Source organism: Equus caballus, chromosome 2, assembly GCF_041296265.1.
Source record: "Equus caballus isolate H_3958 breed thoroughbred chromosome 2, TB-T2T, whole genome shotgun sequence".
In the NCBI taxonomy this organism is placed as follows: domain Eukaryota; kingdom Metazoa; phylum Chordata; class Mammalia; order Perissodactyla; family Equidae; genus Equus; species Equus caballus.
In genome coordinates this window covers 91894632-91916784 of record NC_091685.1, presented here as the reverse complement: position 1 = coordinate 91916784, position 22153 = coordinate 91894632, and the positions used below count along the sequence as shown (strand labels likewise).

Sequence of the window (22153 nt, the reverse complement as noted above, 5' to 3'; positions counted from 1 at the left end):
ACACATATGCCTAATTTCCTAAAGACATAAACAGCTCTTGAGGAAGCAGGCACCTTCATTCATTGTTATAGGACCGTAAACTGGTGAAGCTTCTTTGACAGGAAGTTTAGAAATAAAAATAAAAACATAATTCATCTCTCTGACCCAGCATTTCCACCTCTAGGAATTAATTCTATAGATCATCTCTTCTTTTGACACAAAGCTATTCACCACACCCTTTGCAATAAAAACTGATTGGAAATAACCCAAATGCCCACCAATAGGAGATGGTTAAATCCATTATGGGACAACTATACCACAGGATACCATGTGGCCCTTTTAAAATGAGGCATGTCTATGCACATTAGTATGGAAGACGCTAACTCAACATGAAGAACAGTGTGCATGAAACGCTACCAATTTGTAAACAACAAAAAGGAGACATATGTATATGCTATGAATACATGTGAATAATTTTGGAAGGATAAACCAGAAACTTGTAACTATATTTGCTTTTGAGAAAAGAAATGTGAGACTAACTATAGGGGTGGAAGAAAGATTTATTTTTCATTGTAAACTCCATTGTATTGTTTGAATTTCTTTTGCCATGTGCTTGCATTGTCCATTAAAGAGAGAGAAAATCTATAAGCTAGTTTTCACCTAATTTTCCAACCTGATCTCATAGTGTATCTTATCTTGCACCTGACAATTCATTGATTCTGAAACATGCTATGTTCATGCTGAGGGTGTATGGGTGTGTGTGTATCTAATGTTCTATCATGCTTTACTCTCACACTTTCTGCCTGTAGAAATCCTGTCCCTCAAAAGCTTTTCTGTGCAACCTCCCTGATCTTCAGTGTTGGAACCAACCACTCTTAGCTCTGCGCTCAGAAAACATACGTTCATCCTGCTTTGAATTATAGTTATGTTTACAAGTTGGTCACCCTCATTAAATTAGCTCCTAGAGGAAAGTGTGCATCTTGTTGACCCTGAAGTAATTGGAAAACAGTTTGCTTAGTGCATGTTATTAAGAAATATTAAGCAGGAGAGTCATCTAGGAAAATCTAAGTTTCCTATGATGACCCAATTTTAAGGGTGATAGAGAAAAGTATCTGGCCAAAATCCAGGAATCTTACTTAGCATGAATATCTAAAGAGAAAAGAAGAGATTCTAAGATCTTTATTTTCAAATAAGAAAATGAAACCAATGCCGTATATCAAACAGGATCATCACAAGAGATGCATGTGAAATGAAATAGGAAGCTACACTTGAAATATAGTAGAGAAGAGAAAAGAATGAAAGAAAAATGATTTCAGTTATAATATAGAAAAGATAGCTCTTGACATTTTTTTGTTTGTTTTTTGGTCAAACATATCAAGCCTGGTCACAAAATAGGGAGACACTGATTTTTATCATGAACCAGGCTACTTCTCAGATTGGGACTAACAATGCCCTCCCCCGGTGATGCCTTCTTCCTCACCACCTCACCTCCTCACCCCAACACTAAAGGTCCATGACAATGCAATTCACTCTGTTGCTTAAAAATCACAATCTTTTCTAAGCAAATTTTCTCAAATCATGTTATAAGTTTACTGTAATTTTTTTTTTACTATTTACTTTTGCTGTCATTTAAACCCATTTCCTCTTGTCCCTGGTTATATGGTGGTGTACAGGGTCACATTACTCCACATATTTAACTTTCATATACCCTAAAGCATTTCATGGTAATTGACTACATACTACCTTCCACCAACAGTTAAACCAATGTTTTTTAAGCTTCTAGAATACTGCTATTTTCTTTTAGTCTCTATACATAGGTACACTGACATCAGGCCCACCCCATTTCTTCTGGCCTTATAACAAGATACAATAAAGTAAAATAAAGATAATAAGACAAAAATTTTAAAATGGAGATGATTAAAAGTTTACTTCAACTTACTGTTAATGCTGTTTCATATTCTCCAGCAGCCAGGTGTGCTAAGCCCAAGTAATAGGAAGCTTCTCCTTCCATCTTCCTGTCATTTCCTAAAGTGAAAATGTAGAAAAATTACTATGGCATTAAAGACATTGATTTATTACAACAAACAGAATATTTGCTTTTTAAGAGAGTAGAAAGTTATTATAACAAAGTATACAGATTTATCAAAAATCTCTGAAACCTAACTGTACTGATAAAAAAAAAAAAGGCCGACGTTAATACAATTTACCTGGATCACACGTGTTGGAGTAAGGTACATTAGCAGTATAAATACGAGGATTTTAGCTCTACATACACAGCCCAGTATTATTATCTTGACATTCATATATGATTTCTGTACTGGTCCAACATATAAAGACCTACAGCTATTCAGCACAGTTGCTACTGCGTACAGGAAATATTTGTAAAAGTATTAACCTTACGTGGTGCACAAACACACATACACAAACAGACTGACGTTCAGCTAAGTATCTAACAGGGAAGATAATTAACAAATTAAGAAATTGCTGTTTTGACAAGGTTCAATTTAAAAGTTATTGGTTAAAACTTGGGTGAGGATGATGGACGAGCCTGGGCTCTTGGTACAAAATTCCAGGCATATTTTGAAATCCAAACATTTTGCTTTGCTAATGACTGGTGATGCTTCTCAACATCTCAAGGAATTTAGCCTTTCTAATTTCTGTGTAATGTGTTTTATTCCAGGAATTATCGAATTCTTTTTTCCAAAAGCAAAATGTGGACACGTGTAACATGTGGTTCAATAAGACACACATCATACCATCTAATAAATGCATGATTTACTTACATTTGATATACTAAACATGACATAAATCTAATATGCTTACAAGAATAATTAAAGGTTCTTATTTTTGAAAAGAATACTATCCTATTCATACTTTGTAATTCTTTGACTTTCAATGTTACCTAACTCCTGGGAAATGCAGATGCTGACAGAACCACCCTCATTTTTGATCTTTGGAAAGTAAGCATCTCTAGATTTCTGAACTCTGCTTTTCAACCATGATGGATTTCAGCAGGAGTTAGCAGTTCTCTCTGCTGCATTCATTGTCACCACTCTCTGAATGACCACTCATGAAGCAGTGGCTCAATTGGAAGGCTGCAAGAAAACAGGATGCCAAATGCCAGTGACAGTATTTTTTTTTCTTCTCTAGCAATTTCACCAGTTACAGAGAATTATACCCTCAAGATCTCACTTCAGCAGAGTTGTAGGTGCCAGGGATCCAGGCTGGGGAATTTTATCTCTGATAATTCAGCTGATCCTAACTTTTTCTCTGCTTTAGGTTTTGAGTGCTGGGGATAGGACTGGGATAGGGAAGAGAAAGATGGGGTAGAAGAAAGAGGCTGTGAAAGGAAGTTGCCTCTTGGATAATTAAAAGTTGGTTATACGTGATTTGTACCTGCTGTGTTAAATTGTGCAGCCATGGTAAAGCACTAGCAACGGCATGCGCTAACTCATTACTTGCCTCTAATTTTATGTAAAGGACATCCCAGCAAAGAGGAGGAGAGAAAGAAAAATCTAGCCTTGCTGATAGAAAGATATTGAGGCAGCTAATTGAAAGAGTCAGGTCACACCAAATACTAGTTCTAAAACAGGGTTTAAGCATAAGAACTTTTCCAGCTTAACAATTGAGACAAAGTTAGGATAAAGTGAAAGCAACAAAATAATGGAGAAAAATATCAGCATTATTAAAGCTGAGCAACACATATACTAAAAAAAGGGCAAAATGCTACTTATATTGGGTAGTTTATTTGAGTGGGTTAAATTAATATTGACTTTGCCATCCAAATCAATAGTCATTCATCTTAAAGAAAATACTATGATTTTATTTTCAAGACCTAAATTATCCATTCTTATGCTAGTATGTCTGCTAGACAGTGTAGAGAGGGGATCATCACAGGTGGCAGGGATAATAGATATAGACAACGTACTTGGGAGCAACTCAAATGCTTCATTAAAATGTACCCTAAAACTTTTATTTGTTATTTGGCTAACATATGTTCATTCATTCATTTATTCAATGAATGTTTATTGAGGACCTATTCTGTGCCAGGCACAGCTCTAAGCACTTGGAATGCATTAGTAAATTAACCAGACAAATTCCCAGTCCTTGGGGAGCTTACATTTTAGAGGATAGAGACAGAAAGAGACACAAAATAAACAATAAACATAATAAATTATGTGGTAAGTTGTATAGTGATAAGTACTCTGGAGAAAAAATAGAGCAGGGTAAGGGGAATTGGGAGTGCTAAGGGGGGGTACAGAGAAAAAAAGCAGGTTTCAGTATTAAATATGTTTGTCAAGGTGGTAGATCCCACTAGAAGATGGTAGTCACAAGATAATGAAATTAGAAAGAGATAACATAAAAATTGAGAAACTCACAACTATGTGGAAATTAAACACACTCCTAAATAACCAGTGGATCAAAGAAATCAGAAGGTAAACTAGAAAACACTTTGAGATGAATGAAAACAAACATACAACAACCCCAAATTTATGGGATCCAGCTAAAGTAGAGCATAAAGGGACATGTATAGCTATAAACGGCTGTTTTAAAAAATAAGGAACATCTTTCCACCTTATAAAACTAGAAGAAGAAGAGCTAACTAAACCCAAAGCAAAGAGAAGGAAGAAAATAAAGACTAATGGAAACAAATAATAAAGATTAGAGTGGAAATAAATGAAACAGAGAACAGAAAAACAATAGAGAAAATAAACAAAACCATAAGTTGTTTCATTGAAAAGGTCAACAAAATTGACAAACCTTTACCTAGACTGAACAAGGAAAAAAAAGAGAGAACTCTCAAGTTACTAAAATCAGGAAAGAAAGAGGGGAAATCACTACAGACCTTGCAGAAATAAAAAGGATTAAAAGGTAATATTATGGACAATTATATACCAACAAATTAGATAAACTAGATGAAATGGACAGATTGCTAGAAAGACAAACTGCTAAAATCAACTCAAGAAATAGAAAATCTGGATAGATCCCCAACAAGGAAAGAAATTGAATTAGTAATCAAAATGCTTCCCACGAAGACAAGCCCAGGCCCAGAGGGCTTCACTGGTGAATTCTACCAAATATCTAAAGAATAATCATCACCAATACTTCAGAAACTCTTCCAAAAATTAGGAGAAAACACTTCCCAAATCATCCTATCAGGTTAGTATTATTTTGACATCAAACCGGACAAAGGCATCACTAGAAAAGAAAACTACAAGCCAATATTCCTTATGAATATAGACAGAAAAAAACTCAGTAAAATATTAGCAAAGTGAATCCAGCAGCATATGAAAAAGGCTATACACCATGATCAAGTGGGTTTATTCCTGGAATGCGAGGTTGGTTCAGCATGTGCAAATCAATCAATGTAATATACCATATTAAGAGAAGGGACAAAACACCACATGATCATCTCAATAGATGCACAAAAAGCACTTAACAAAATCCAATCCATATCCATGATAAAAATCCGCAACAAATTGAAATAGAAGGGAATTTACTCCATCTGTTAAAGAGTATCTAAAAAAAACCCATAATATGTTATACTTAATGGAGAAAGACTGAAAGTTTTCACCCTAAGATCAAGAAGAAGACAAAGATGTACCCTGGCACCAATTCTATTTAACATTGTACTGCAGGTTCTAGCCAGTACAACTAGGCGAGAAAAAGAAAAGGCACTGTAGGGGAAGCAAACTTTTACCTCTATCTTTGGGTTTTTCAGCTGGCCTGAGAATTAAATTGCCATAAGACAGATTAATAGGAGAAAAGCACACAAATTTACACAAGTTTTAGGTGACACAGGAGCCTTCACAAGGAAAGAAGAGCTAAAGAAATTGCCAAACCTCCGTGCTTTAACATTGGGTTGAACAAAGCGAGACAATTGTGAAAAAGTAACTAAACAACACAGGAAAGTTAAATGAAAATAGGAATATTTTGACAAGATCTGTTTGTACAGAATTTTCTTAGGGTTTTTTTTCTTCCTTCTTCTCCCTAAAGCCCTCCAGTACATAGTCGTATATTTTTAGTTATGGGTCCTTCTAGTTGTGGCATGTGGGACTCTACCTCAGCATGGCTTGATGAGCAGTGCTAGGTCTGCACCCAGGGTCCGAACTGGCAAAACTCTGGTTTGCCAAAACGAAGCATGCAAACCTAACCATTGGGTCACGGGGCCAGCCCCCAGAATTTTCTTAGTGTTGACTCCCCATCAAAGAATGTTTCTTTTTTCGTTGTACAGAGAGGGCATCTTTTCACATGGCAGTATTTATCTCCTGTTTTCAGGATGAAAAAGGGAGATTAGAATGTCCTTCTTGCATCTGTTGTTTTTCAAGTGCCTTTAGCTCAAAAGACTCCTTATGTCAAAGTGGTTTTTAGGCTGGCATCTTCTATCACTCTTCAGCATCCAGATCAGAAAGGAAGACGTAAAACTATAAGTGCAGATGACATAATATCAGATACAGAAAATCCTAAAGAATCTGCAAAATCCATGAAAGTTAATAAATAAGTTTAGCAAGGTTGCAGGACACAAGATCAAAATACAAAAGTCAATTTCTACACACAAACAATGAACAATCTGAAAATGAAAGAAAAATTCCAATAGCATCAAAAAGAATAGAATAGCAGACATAAATTTAACAAAAGAAGGGCAAAATGTGTCCACTGGCAATTACAAAACATCATTGAAAGAAATTATATAATAAGTAAATAAATAGACAGTAACCCATATTCATGGATTGGAAGACTTAGTTTAAGATAGCTATATTTTCCAAATATATATATCTGACAGATTCATTGCAATCCCTATGAAAATCCCAGCTGTCCTTTTGGCAGAAATGGATACACTTTCCTAAAATTCTTGTGTAAATTAAAACAACACAGAATAGCCAAAGCAATCTTGAAAAAGAACAATATTGAAGACGCTTTTCCCAACTTCAAAACTTACTACAAAACTACAATAATCAAGACTATGTAGTAGTGGAAGAAGGATAGATATGTAGATCACCTCAATAGAATTGAGTGTCCAGAAAACAACCCTCACGTTTACAGACAATTAATTCTTGACAAGGGTCTAAAGACATTTTATTGGAGAAAGACAGTGTTTTCAACAAATGGTACTGGGACAACTGGATATTCACACACAAGGCATGAAGTTGGATCCTTCTCACACCACACACACACGCACACACACGCACACACATACACACACACTTAAAAATAAATCATAGACCTAAATATAGGAGTTAAAATGATAAAAAATTTAGAATAAAATGTACCAGTAAATATTTGTGACCTTGGATTAGTGGAAGCCTTCTTAGTTATAATACCCAAAACATAAACAGCAAAAGAAAAAGTAGATTATTTTGGACTTCACCAAAATAAAAAACTTATTCCTCAATAGATATCATCAGAAAGTGAAAAGAAAGCTCAATATTTTCAAATCATTTATCTGATGAAGGACTTGAATCTAGAATATATAAATGATACTTAACAACTCAATAAAAAAAAAGACAATTAAAAATGAGCAAAGAATCTGAACAGAGATTTCTGCAAAGAAGATATACAAATGACCAATAAGCACATGAAAAGATGCTCAAATCATTAGTAAACAGGGAAATGCAAATTAAATCCACAGTGAAATACCACTTTATACCTACTAAGATGACTGTAATCAAAAAGATAGACAGTAACAAGTGCTGGGGAGGAAATGGCTAAATTGATACCCTTACATATTGCTGGTGGGAATGTAAAATGGCACATCAACTTTGGAAAACTCTTTGCCAGCTTCTCAATAAGTTAAACACAAGAGTTATCATATAACCCAGTAATTCCACTTGTAGGTATGTAAACAAAAAAAACTTGTACACAAACATTCATAGTAGCCTTATTCATAATAGACAAAATGTGAGAAGAACATAAATATCCATTAACTGATGAATGGGTAAAGAAAATGTGATACAACCATAAAATGGAGTATTATTCAGCCATAAAAAGGAATGAAGTAGTGATATATGCTACAAGATGGATGAACCATGAAAATATTATGCAAAGTGAAAGAAGCTGGACACAAAAGGACACACGATGTATGATTCCATTTATATAGAACAGGTAAAGCCATAGAGACAGAAAGTTGATAAATGGTTGCTAGGGGATAGGGGAAGGTTGGTATGGGAGGTGACTTCTAGTGAGTATGGGGTGACTGTTGGTGGTTGCACGACTTTGTGAATATACTAAAGACCAATGAATGATGAAAATAACAGAATCATAAGACCATTGCATGTCTCATGCTATACTTGTGCATTACACCAAGGTGCCCTGACTAAGGAGCTGGTCCACAGTGGATGCCAGTACTGCTTAAATATTACACAGACCAATGTGGAAGGCATGCCTTATCCAGGCAACCATCAGTTTGCTGCTTCAGGCTCCCTAACCAAAGTAGGAGATGAGAGGAAGAAGCTGCTGTCAGAGCTCTGTAAAATATTGTGCAACCCCTTAACCTATCTACCTTCTTATCTGGAAAATATGGGGACAAATGTTTATCAGTCTTAAAAGATAATGAAAAATTATTACAGCATAAGAACTAAGGTTTCTCTTGTTCTCCTTATCTGTGCTTTGGAAAGTAAGAGATGCTCTCAGAAAGGAGACTGCCCGGCAGGCTCCAACTGTTGGAAGAGATCCTGGGAACCTTCCTTTCTTTGTGAACTACCTTACAATTGAGCAAATGTGAACCTAAAGTAAAATACCTTCTCCTAATTATACATGATTTTACATTGAAATTCCACATAACTTTTCATGTGACTAAAGTTAGCTGCTGAAATTGATCTAAGAGCTAACTATTTATGTCCGTGTTTACCCCTTTGGGAAGGTACTAGATCACCATTCATTCAACAGCAGTTCATTCTGTGGGCTACATTTTTCAATGGGGGTGATTTCCTGTGGCTACTCCAACTAATATTACTAAAAGAAGTAACAGAGAGAATAAGCTGTTTACTTTCACTCTTTAGAAAATTAAAATCACACCCAGAAGATCAGTCTTTCTTACCCCAAATAAGCCATCTGTTACTCAATAAACCAATTAATTAAATATATCCATGGGCCAATAAACCTCAGTTCAAGAGCATAATTTCTATCTTTTTCTTCTTCATGAAAAGTCTACTCTATTAATAAATTATTATATGGTAATAAAATATCCTTGCTTCTCACAAAGTAAAAGCTTATGAGTATGTTACAAATTTTTTCTTTATAGTTTGTACATATGCAAATGATATGGAATATTAAGGACATGATCAGCTCTCACAAAAGCATTTTTACTGCTGTCAGGGTGCACACAAATCACCTGGGGATCTTGCTAACCTGCAGGATCTGAGGCAGAGGTCTCGGGGGTGGGACCCAAGATGCTGCTTTTCTCACAAGCTTCCTGGTGATGCTGATGCTCCCAGTCCAAAGGTCACACTTTGACAGGCAAGGGTCTAAAATATATTAAGGTTCTACTTTCCTGTTACTCCTAACTAAATATTTATCATATCTTCCCTATGACCCGACAATAGGGAATTTACAAACAATGAAAGATCTCTCAGATTGTAAGAAATATATGACCTTAAACATACACACATATACCCACACACAACACAACACACACACCCTTAACTTTTGCAAATGTCCATACCTTCTCATTATAGGTTCATTCTTTTATAACACTGCTCCCAGAGGGTTGTAATTTTGGAGATAAAGGTTTTCAGGAAACTAATGCATTTCTTGTTGTCAGCACTAAGGCACCTCTGTTTTACAGTGAAATTTGAAAGTATATTGATGGCATTTGTCTTTGCATTTCATAGGAAATAATCACCCAAACACTTGAAGATTTTTACTCCACTCTTGGGAGAAGCAGTGTCTGCCCATTAAAAGAAGCAATGTGAGAGAGTTTTTTTCCACCCACCTTCTTTGGCTATTTCAGCAGCTTTTATTAGAATTCTGATGGCCTGTTTGTATTTTTTATTTTCCAGCATCTTGTCTGAGAGTAATCTGTAAGTCCTCAGGAGACTCTCACAGGCCAACAAGTTGAGAAAGCGGCCTGTCTCATCTTTCCACATCCGCCCATGCGTCAATTGATGGAATACTTCATAATGCTCAGCAGCTTCCAGAAGCTGACCTGAAGAATAAAAGCCATTCATAAATATAAACCACAGGCCAGAACATATTTTCAAAAATTTTGCATACATTATATGTTTTACTATTAAAGGGGGGAAAGCCACAAAATACAGTCAAGGATTTCTAAGAATGAAGAGGATTAAGCTGGGAAAGGAGCTCTCTCCATCTGGACCTCAGATTCAGCACTGATGTTGGATGGACACCTGCTAAACGGACATACTTCGGCTAGTAGAAACTGACCAGGATTATGTACGTTTAGAGACAGTCTGAAAATCCAGTAGTAATTATTAATAACCATATTAGCTAGCATTTATTTAATATTATGTATGCAACACACCAGCGCTATGAGTTTTATATGCATTCCTCATTTAATCTTCAAAGCAGTCCTATGGAATAGGAATTGTTATGATTCCATTTTACAGAAGAGAACGTGAGCTTAAGCATTTTGCCCAGATTGCATGTCTAGTGGGTGAGTAGATCCAGGAGCCCATGCACTCACCACTATCCTGCACAGCTTTCTCAGTAGCCAGCCAGTCCTCACTCTCAAGAAGAATTCAGGTATCTTGAGAAAGGATTTTTTTTTTTTTTTTACAAATTTCAAATTCAAATATTATGGAGCTTTAAAATACTTCTCAAAGTTTGACTGAGTTTCCAAGCAGGCACTTCTAGACTCTGTTTAATTTTGAATAATTAAAATGTAACTTAACTGCATTTCTGGATTATATTTTACAATATAGTCCAAAATACATCTTCACAGAGCCAAAACTCTAAATTAGCTCTAAGTCATTTCATTCCTTGAAATATGAGCAAGCACACTGCTGGAAGAGTGGTTTGCAGCTCCATGCTGTGGCTTGTGTTTCACTTGTGAATTGCCTTGTGGAAACGTTCACAATATCCTGTAATGTAAGTACTCTTTTATGGTATTGAAGTTACCTAATTGGAATTAACTGACAAAGCACTTATACCCAGGCATTCCAACAGCAGTGGTTAAGAGTGAGTGCAGACTCCACGCAGACAGCCTGAGTTCCTAGCCCAGCTTTACCCTCTTTGCTGTTTAGCCTCAGGCTAATTACTACCCTCTCTGTACCTGAATTTAATTCTTCTGCAAAATAGGATTATAGTGTAACTATTTAAGGAGTTATTGTGAGAAATGAATTAATATACGTTCAATGTCTGATACGGAGTAGGTGCTCAATAAACATAGCTACTGTTACCAGTTGGCATAGTGATAATATTTTTCAAAAGTCCAACAGGCCAATTGAAACATAGCCACAAATTTGGGTTTTTAAAAATTGAAGTATAACTTACTCTTTCCGCAGAAAACCCATAATTGAGTCCTTATAATAGTATTATCATGACTGATTAAATTAATCTATGCAGGTTGTATCACACTCAATGTATTTCCACAAGTAGGTTTCACTGGATATTACAGGTTGGATATTATAGGATATTGTAGCCACTGCCATGACTACTGCATATAATTTCCCACTATTTTTGCATTGAATTTATCAAAATTAGTATTAAAGTTTTAAAGAATACACACATAAACAAGGATAGTATTCACAAAGAAACACAACAAACAGAGGTGGATAATCAGCAAATCATCTGTACAAAAGCTCAGTAAAGGCACGGCCAGTCTATGCCCTCGCTGCTCCGTGCAGGAGCGCCTAGCAGCCAAAACACACACAGCGAGGGGAATGCATACTGCAGAGATATTTATAACCTTGTACTATGAAATTTCACATGATAGAAGACTACAAAGCCATAAATATGATGTTAGACGTTATAGAAGAATATTTCATTACAGGGACAGGTGTTTACGATAAGCAAAAATACTGGACAGCATCAGAAAACATTTACAAAGCATTAACAGCGTTATTTGGGTGATGGATGGTTTCCTTTCTGCTCTTCTTTTTTCTTTCTGATGATTAGCATTTTCTAACATTTCTATCATCAAAATATGTACATGTTTAAATAAGAAATACAAAATAGAAACTATTTTTAAAATAGCGTTCAATCCTTTTTCATTTTGATACAAATACTCCAGGTTGAAGTTCACTGCTCTAATCTATCTTTACACTTAACTGACAATTTTTCTCCAACCTGCCACAAAAGCAGGCATAGTTTTTCATTCCTCTCCTGTAGCACCTCTCACTAGAAACACCTTTCTCCAAATACCCATGACCCCCGTTTTTTTAAAACTTGAATGAGCGTTGCCATATATGCGCGTTATGTTTCCTCTGTTAACTATATTTCTACCTGTAAAGTGCAGCTCTGTGTCCCTGGAAAGATGTATACGAGTTCCTTTTTTTCCTCTCCAGTATCCATCTATTCATAAAGTACAGATACATATTTCTCTTTGGTCATGTGAGTAGGGAAAGGTAGATATAGGGAACTGTGAGTAAACCAGATAGTTCCAGAAAAAATTGGGACTGTAAGGAGGCCAGGAAGGACCTAACAGCCCATCTGTGGTCACATACAGTAACCAGATGGAAAGAGAGTCCAGAGGTGTGTTATAAAATAACAGATTCACTAAAAATTCCATGAGGAGAGCCAGGAGAAGAAGCTCTGGATAACCGAACAAATTACAATGAGATGCAAGTGAGGCATAATGAGGTAAATAGAATATGAGAACCGATAGCCATGTCCAAGATTTGATCCACATGGAAGCAGAAAGCGGAGGTGGGGGAGGGGCGGGGAGGGGCAAAAGTGGGGAAAGGAGAAGTGGAAGAAATGGGGAGAGAGATGAAGGGAGGGAAGAGTGGAAAAGGTGGGTACTGTGTTTTGGTGTTTATATAAACCAGTCCTCTCTCCGTGTTATTGATGCCATTCGGCATCCTGGACAGGCTGTGTAAGCAGGGATAAAGTAAGGGAGGTTCTGGGGACATCGGTTTCAGTTGGCTACTATGGAAGAAGGCCTTGGAATGATTGAGAAATAGTCTTTTCAGTTGAATTTGATTTTTTCTAGAGCTTTAGGGGCTGGCATCAGTGCATCACTGAGCTCATGATTATTGGCCAAGGTTCAGCTCTCAGAAGGGTCTCCTTGAGGTCTCTGATGAGGAAGGCGCCTGGTCCAAAATGCTCAAGTAAAAGAACAGAGCACTATTCTTTCCTGAATGCCTACTGGGTACAGTCAAAATGGAAGGTTTTTTCCCCTGTACATTATCCTATTTAGCCTTCCCAAAACTGATGAAGTAAATACGATTATTACTCTTGCAGTAAAGATGAAACTGATTAAATGACTCAATTAGCCAAAAAGCAATGTTTGGGATTTAAACCTAGGATCACCAAAAACCCACACCACTTGGTTCCACCACATCAGGTACTAGTCAACGAACCAAGAGTCAGGACTCTCAGGTGGAGTAAATCTCTCAAGCGAAGAACAACGTTTGAGTTATGTGATTTCCAGTCTCCTCCAGTCTATAATTCTATGACTCTACTCAGGCGATCACTGGTAACCTCTAACATAAGGCACAGATATTAACTCCTGATGTGCTTCTCATGGGTCTTTCTGTAGGGGTTTGAGGTATAGCCAGCTATGCAGCCTGCATCTAAATTCCCCACTTTAACCTAAAGGATGCAATGACATCTGTGGGAGCACCTGGAATTTCTCAGGTGCCCCAGATTCAGTCACCAGTGACCACATCCAGCTATTCACGGTTTCACTTCCCCTTCCTTAACCATTTTGCCACAGATGGTCGCTGAGAATTCTCATCAGCACTATTTTAAAGCAAAGTGCCTACACAGAGGAAGTGGAGTTTTCCAATCCTTCTCAGAGATCTAGCTATAATTTCTAAAGGCTGGTCAGAATTTGAAAGTACACATTATAATATAGAGTAATATTTTATTTAAAAATATTAAAATATATGTCTATAGTATGAAGGGAGCATAGAAATTTAACTATGCAAGTGTTTTCCTTTAAGCATGATTAACAGTGATACGATTTCCATCCAATTTATGTTTCTAACTATGAATAGGATTTTAAAGATTTTCTCACTTTCTGACTACAGGCTCTAATGTTAAGACTAGATATTTATTAAGATATAATGCATCCTGTTTTTATCTAAAATTTTAAAATTTAATATACATGAGAGAAATATTGTAAAAAGTCGTCAATATAGTGATCATTTTGACAAAGCGAAATGTAAACATAAATGAAGATCATGAACCGGTTTTTCAAATTTGGCTCATAGCATCCCTTTATAACTTCTTCAAAGTGTTCATATGTGTCTACCTTTAGTTACCCATAGACCCAGGTGAGATTTCCAGATCCCAGCATCAATCTTGTTGAAGGACAAGTGTCTACATAACTGCCCCCGCTGGAATTATCAAGTGCTAAGATTATTTTCCATTGAGGAAGAGGGCAGAGAGAAGAACAATTACACCAAGGTGTCACGAAAATAAAAGTTAACTGAAAACAGGACAGAAAAGAGAAGGCCTCGGGAATATTCATGAATGTGAAAGGTCCCCTGAGGAGACATGAGCATTACCATGTTGTACCAGGAATTACGGCCAATCTTCATCATCACTGTGAGTAACAAGGTCACAGGAGGAACCATGATAAGGAGGACATACTTACTATTGCTCAGCTAAGTGCCTGGAACGCATGGTTCTCTGCCAAGTAAAAATCCAGAGACTCCACTAATACTGCAAATGAATCAGGGAAGCAAACGAAGTCAAATGTTTTGTTGGAGGGGCTAGAGATGGCCCTCCAGCAACACTATCAGTGATCAATTTATCTCAGTAACATGAGGTAGTATCAGAAAACGCATCTTAGGAGACATGCTGTGATCCACTGAGCAAAACAAGAGTATCCAGGTCTGGATAGAAGTAGCCTAAGCCTCAGTTTTTCATTTTTTTGTTAACAATTATGTAACATCTACATAAACAATAAGGAGGGTGGTATGCATTTGTAGTTTTTCACCTAAAGCAAAGTGCACTCTTAAAATAGAACTACTCCCAAGGAGTTTCACTTTACCTAAAGCCCACACAAACAAGAAATACATCCATTTATTTTCAAATACAAACAAAACTCAAACAATATTGTAAACTGCAAAATGCTTGCTAGATGTCAAGACAAACTCTATGCAGAGAAAATAAGATTTTATATATTTGGGTATTACCCAAATTGTTGCTTACCCCTCTCCCCTGCACGACATCTCTGAAAGTTTATAGATATTTGTTGTATCACAGCAGATGTCTAGAACAAATATTAAGCAAAGGAGAATGTATATGATCTCTCCCATTTTAGTTTTTTTTAAAGTAGGAAGATTGACTAGATATTAACACAAATGGGTTTAAATGTGAAGCTGCCATAAAAGCAGGAACATAAATGTAATTCTCCCAGCCGCTATTTTGATGCACATTTTTGATTCCATGAATATTTTATGAAATGGCCCAAACTAAAGCCATATAACATTCCTGCATTACTGATGCTTGCGCCCGTAAGCTACGAACATTAGAGGCATGATTGAGTGCATTAAAATGAACTCATTCAGCAGTGCATTGATTACTCGAAGGGGGAGGGAAAAGAAAAAAGAAAAAAAAAAGAAGTTGCTCCACGTAAGAAAGCAGCACACAAATCTAAAGTTTGCAATGTAATCAGGGCAAAAGAAAGTTTGAATAAAATAATATTTCATAAGTAAAGTGTGACTCTGTCTAGACCTGACACTAATTAGGCAAGGTGTTAATTATGTCCAAAGATGGCTCCTGGTATCGTTCACGTAATTTAAAATGTCACAGTCTCTAAGATGCACAGGCCAGCCTGCTTTAGCTCTATGCATCAGCAATTCTGAAAGTAGCTAATTATTTCCTTTTCTATCAACTTGTGCATTTGCCAGTAAAAATAATGCCACAGAAACAATTGCATGAAAATAATTTGACGGGTCCATAAGGATTATTCCTTCAGCAGCACTGGCATACGTCTTAAGCACATGTAGTTCTAAATTGCGCACATTTGTTGAGGAATTTAGCAAAATAATCCACTTTAGTTTAAAACAACAACCTAAAGGAACAATAAAGCTTTATGCATATTATGTTGTATTTTAATGTGGAGCTACTGGACATCTTCAGCATTAAGTTGCTATTCCATACAATGTAGACATAAAATCTGCTAGAAGCAATATTGGACAGGAGCAAAAAGAGAAAAATGTTACTGCGCATTTGTAAAAACAAAAGACATTGCTTTCCATTTCAGTTTCACTGCATGAACAATTTATATTATCTTTAGGTTTTTACATTCAATTATGATAATTATAACAGCACTAAACGTGCTGAAATAGTTAAGGGCTTGTCAGACTTCCCAATGGAAACTATCAGTTTCAAAGGTTTAACTCGAGAGGAGATTTTTTTCTGTACCATAACCCACTGCACACCATTGTAAAATGGAATGCTGGAAAACAGAGATTTTGTTCTGTAACTCAATAGCATCCCTAATTAACCGGGAAGAAAACGTGCCCATAACTTTTCAGTAGGTCTTTTGGGATACAGAGAAGAAACTTAAGATGCTACTTAAAAAATAGAATCTTTTCTTTATCATTTTGAGCAAAGATTTCAGATGGATATTATAGGAATGCTACTACAACCCCGTTAATTGTGTTGGTCACTAAACTGGACAATGAAAAGGATTCCAGGAAAATAGGTGTGAAAGAAACTCACCAAAGACTTTACTACTGATATTAGCAATACTAGAAATTAATTTACTTTTTTTGGTGAGGAAGATTGGCCCTGAGCTAACATCTGTGCCAATCTTCCTCTATTTTGTATGCGGGACGCTGCCACAGCATGGCTTGATGAGCAGTGCATAGGTCTGTGCTTGGGATCCAAACCTGCGAACCCCAGGCCACTAAAGTGGAGCATGTGAACTTAACCACCACACCACTGGGCCAGCCCAGAAAGTTAATCTTTAACATCCAGAAGATTTGTCTGGATCTCTAAAATATTCTGGAGGAACTGTTATTTATTGTTGTTTTTTGTGATTTTGGATAGCTGAATTGTGGTCAGCAATTGAAACAGTGTACAAGCTTGACTGTTCCATGTCATAACAAACCTCAGACAGTTGGTTTCTAAGCGTTGTAATTTCTAAGGATTAAGCATCAGGCAGCTTTGCTCTTAAATGTTCATAATTGGAAGTATTGAAATTACTCAGTTCTTAAAAATGTGAAATGCTTGTATAATGTATAAACAATAGGAAATTAATACCAGCCATTATAAACCTTGTAGAGCTTATAGAGTTTACTATTTTCCTCATGTAATAAATTGCTTTGCTTTAATGGTTTCCATCTCACTTTAAAATACTAAGTAAAAAGTGTTGACAAGCATAAAAGTCTGAGGAGAAATAAAGTCGATATTGACATTAGATCAACTAATGAATTATATTGCTCTAGACTTAATCAATAATGTAATTCTTGCTTGAATTATATATTACTCATGATTTTAAATAAACCACATTCTGATTATGTGTATATGTTTATATGAGCAAAGAGAAAGGTGTGGAAGCATATAGTATACCGAAGTATCAGTATTGATTAACTCACAGAAGATGGAGGTGAGCGAGGAGAGTATTAACATTTCCCCTTAATTATACATCACTATACATCATGATACAATGTTACACATCATTGTTTTGATTGACAATTAGCATATGCTAGTTAGGATATCACAAAAACCTGACCAACTGAAAATAACTTATCTGCGTGAGTATGGAGGGAGAAAAATAACGTTAGTTAAGCACTTATCATGTGCCCAGCACAATGCTAGCTACTATATATATATATATATATATATATATATATATATATATACATGTTAGCATCTGCATTTTAGAGATGAGGAAAATCAGCCTGGGGGGTTCTCTTGCCTAAATTGACATACCAAGTAGGTGGCAGAGCCGATGCCCAAAGCTCATGGTGCCTTTTCTTCCTCAAGGTGACCCCATTTTAGAATTTGTGTCCAGTGTTTGACTTAAAGCAGAGACTAAGGTTTGAACCTCAACACCATGATACAATCGGACGATTCACATCCTTTCTTTAAGGGCTCTGGAACAGAGATAACAAAGCCAACCTTGGAGTGTGTTTGCAAGGGGCATTAAATCAGCTGTGTTGGCACCAGGTATGGTGTCTGGCGCTTTGCAAACATTCAGTAACTTTTCATGCTGTGTTATCTCATTTTTTTCCAGGTTTGCCATTTAGAGTGAACCTGGACGAGCCTATTATATGGAATGCTTTGAAACCTAAATGTTATGGAGCAGTGTCCCTTATTCAGATGAAGAGCCATTTAAGGCACTAGCTGGAAACAGTACACTTCATCCAACACCCCTTTCCCTCTTGGTCAGTGGCGCCTCAGAAGACATATTTCTGGGGCAGCCCCTCTTCTCAGGTAGTCGGAGGAAATCCTGCCTCTAGAACAGTTTATCCAGTGTGGAAAGAACTATAGGCTCAGGGCAGCTGTTCAAGACCTCGCAAAGCTTTGAAAAAGAAAAACCTGCTGCAGAGCAGGCACCTCTGAATGAAGCTTCCTCTCTGTGCTACTCGTTAAGCAGTAAATAATTAAAACACCCTGAAAAAGACAGGTAAAATACAAGCAGCCATGTCAGTAACACAGACATGAAAGAGAAGGGGAAGAAAATGAATTTAAAAAAAAAGGCAATGAAATAATTCATTTGAAGCTCTAATAAAGTTTCATTTGCAGTCTTGTTTAAAGATATATCAGACTTTAGGGATGTAACCTAATTACATTTTTATTCTAAGTTCCATTCAAAGATCTTGGACTTTGATTCTTTAACATAGATCAAACATGGAATAATTTTCTTGTGGCTATCAATACTTAAAAAGGATCTCTTCATTAAATACTATAAGGTCTTATGAACATGTACACAGAGTAGATGGAGAATAAACTGACATGCCCCAAAAAGTGACAATTAATTTATATAGAAATAGTGGTGCAAATTCACTTAACTTATGGAAAAAAGCTTTCCAACTATTAAATTCACTTTTATTCAAACATAAAGTGACTCAGTTTCTAATACGGATCTAGTCAGATACACCTTAGAAAATGTATATTAGCACCCACTTTCTAAATCCATTCTTGGAATTTACTCTGAAAATGAAGCGCTGGAAGTAGGAAGCCTTGCAATCATGCAGAGATTAAAGAGGAGATGCTTTCAACAGGCCTGCAGTCAGCCTGGCAGCCTCAGTGACGGGTGGGGAGTGGGTATGTTAGAATCATCAATGTTCATACTTAGACACTTCTTTTTTTACATTTATTGAGGTCATAATAGTTTATTACATTGTGAAATTTCTGTTGTACATTATTATTTGTCAGTCACCATATATATTTGCCCTTTTACACCTTATGCCCACTCTCTAACCGCCTTCCCCTCTGGTAACCGCTAATCTGTTCCCTCTGTCCATGTATTTGTTTATCTTCCACATATGAGTGAAATCATAGGGTGTTTGTCTTTCTCTGTCTGGTTTATTTTGCCTAACATAATACCCTCCAGTTCCCTCCATGTTCTTGCAAATGGGATGATTTTTTTTATGGCTGAGTGGTATTCCATTGTATATATATATATACACTACATCTTTATCCATTCATCAGTTGATAGGCACTTGGGTTGCTTCCATGTCTCGGCTATTCTGAATAATGCTGCAATGAACACAGGGGTGCATAAGTCTCTTTGGATTGTTGATTTCAAGCTCTTTGGATAAATAGCCAGTAGTGGGATAGCTGGGTCATATGGTATTTCTATTCTTAATTTTTTGAGAAATCTCCATGCTGTTTTCCATAGTGGCTGCACCAGTTTGCATTCCCACCAGCAGTGTCTGAGGGTTCCCTTTTCTCCACATCCTCTCCAACATTTGTTGGTTTTTTGCTTAGGCACTTTTTGGATTGGCTCTATTTCATACTGTTACTAGGAAATCTGAATGGAATAATGGTTTGCTCTTCCAGAGAATCTTTTTGGAAAAGTTTCCTCCAAAGGGACTTTTAAGATACAAACTTAGAAGCAGTTTAAAAGGGAGGAGGGGACAAAACATAGGAATTATTTTTTAGCTATTAACAGGAAACAAATGCTCCCAATGACCTTATGGGGTTGTACTAGAGGTGCCAGTAGGCAGGGAAAGCACACCAGGACCTAAAGCGCCCAGCAGGAAAGCCTGCAGAGAGTTTTGGTCATGATTCAGCAGCAACACTGGGAGGTTTTGCTGGAGGTTTTTTTGTTTGATTATCCCCCCCTCAAAATATTGACAGTGACAGTGCCCATCGGTGAATCTATTTTCAAGGATAAACACTGAAGGAGTTGCCCTTTGTTGATTCAAGGGCTGCTTTCTCTTACTGAGTTCTGTTTGTAAAGGAGGCTTCACTGTTACAGATTTTAAAATATGATAGCAATTTAAATAGAAAATAAGAGTCACTTAAAACCAAAAATAACCATATTATGCATGTCAAAGTCTATTAATAGCAAATAACAAAGACGTTATTGTCTCATCACTGTTTGGTGCATGAATAAAATACTAGGTTTATAAAGACAGAAGAAAATTTCCATGTTCACTAAATTTAGGGTGACGGATCCACCCGGGTTTGCCCGGGACTTCTCTGGTCCAAACATCAAAAGTCCTGGCAACGCCCTCAGTCCCAGGACACTGGTGTGATTAGTCACCCTAACATCGACCCAAAATACAAAAGAATTTTGAAAATATAATTAAATAAAACATGAAAGTGATATTTAGCAAAAGTATAATGCAATATACATTTTACTTATTTTAAAGGCAAAATTATTCTATCAGCATGAATGAAAAATCTTAAAAATGACTAACACTGGCCTCATCAATCAATCAAAATGATTTTATTTTGGTCAAGAATCATTCTCCTCCTTTGCTATATCGATGCATAATTCTCAAAGAATTGTAAAGAGATTAATATAATTTTTCTGCTTATCTAAATTATTTTATTAGAACTTTCCATATCACTTGTTTTCACAACAACATTTTAAAAGGCTGCACAATATTTTGGGGGGGTAATGTAAACTTTAATCATCTGTCTAGTGCTTAGATATTTAGATTATTTCTCCATTATAAATGATGTTTCAATTAACACCTTCATATATTTTTCTATGTTGTAAAAATTTTTTAGATTCTAGAAGTGAAATTAATAGATAAAGGTGTATGGAAAATTTTATGGTTGCGATGTATTGCCATATTATTTTTCAAAATCATTTAAATGATTCACATGATCACCAGCAATACACATAAGTATTACTTTAACGAATCATGATTGCTTTTTTGGTATGTTTTAAGAAGAGTTAAATGGCATTTTACAATTATTCAAATTAATTTTTAGAGAAGTTCGTTATTTTCCCACATATTCAGTAACATATCGTATTTCCTCTTTGGTAAATTGTCTTTTTCCATTAAATTATAATCGTATTAACATTTTTCTTGTCAATTGGCAGATATTTTACACAGAATACAGCTACTAATTATTTGTTGTATATGCTGCATATAAAGTTATGTTTTCTCCTTTCTCTGACCCCTTGCCATGTATCCGAATACCGATGCTGTCACTTCTGCTGTGTTATCTGGAAGTCCTCCTTCCTTTCCATCCGTTCAGGTAACAGACCAGCCCACTCTCCTTACCAGTCTCAAACCCTCCTAAATCCTCCCCTGATTCTAGTTCCTCCTGTTCTAGGTCATCCCACCAACAGTTACTGAACATCCTAATTCACACAAGGATTTCAACACATGATGGAAAGGCTTGTTATACAGCCACCCAAACTTGCCTCTCCTCACTCACTCAGTTCACTAAGCATTTTCTATTCCATTTTGCTCTCCATATTTGAAAGGCCCTCTATACTGTATTAGCCTTCATGGATTTGGTTTTCTTAGAGAATCATCCCATCCTTCATACACATAATCTGGATAGGCTAAAATGGCAGTGGAGATTAAGTCATGAGGGGGCCATGTCACTAGTAACCACTGATGGAATGGGATCCTCACTGAACACTACATGGGAATCTTGGGTAGGGTAGGGCTGG

At 36.4% G+C, this 22153-nt stretch overlaps 1 protein-coding gene across 4 annotated transcripts in view; it reads right to left on the bottom strand.

Annotated features, from left to right (window-relative positions):
* The window catches only part of TTC29 (tetratricopeptide repeat domain 29), a 258945-nt gene that overhangs the window by 129318 nt on the left and 107474 nt on the right, over positions 1-22153 (bottom strand). For all 4 annotated transcript variants that reach the window (XM_070261554.1, XM_005607917.4, XM_070261556.1 and 1 more), the window contains 2 exons: positions 9911-10123; positions 1919-2004 (listed from right to left, as the gene is read on the bottom strand). In XM_070261554.1, coding sequence (XP_070117655.1) covers positions 1919-2004; positions 9911-10123 — 299 coding nt within the window. The remainder of the gene's footprint in view (positions 1-1918; positions 2005-9910; positions 10124-22153) is intronic.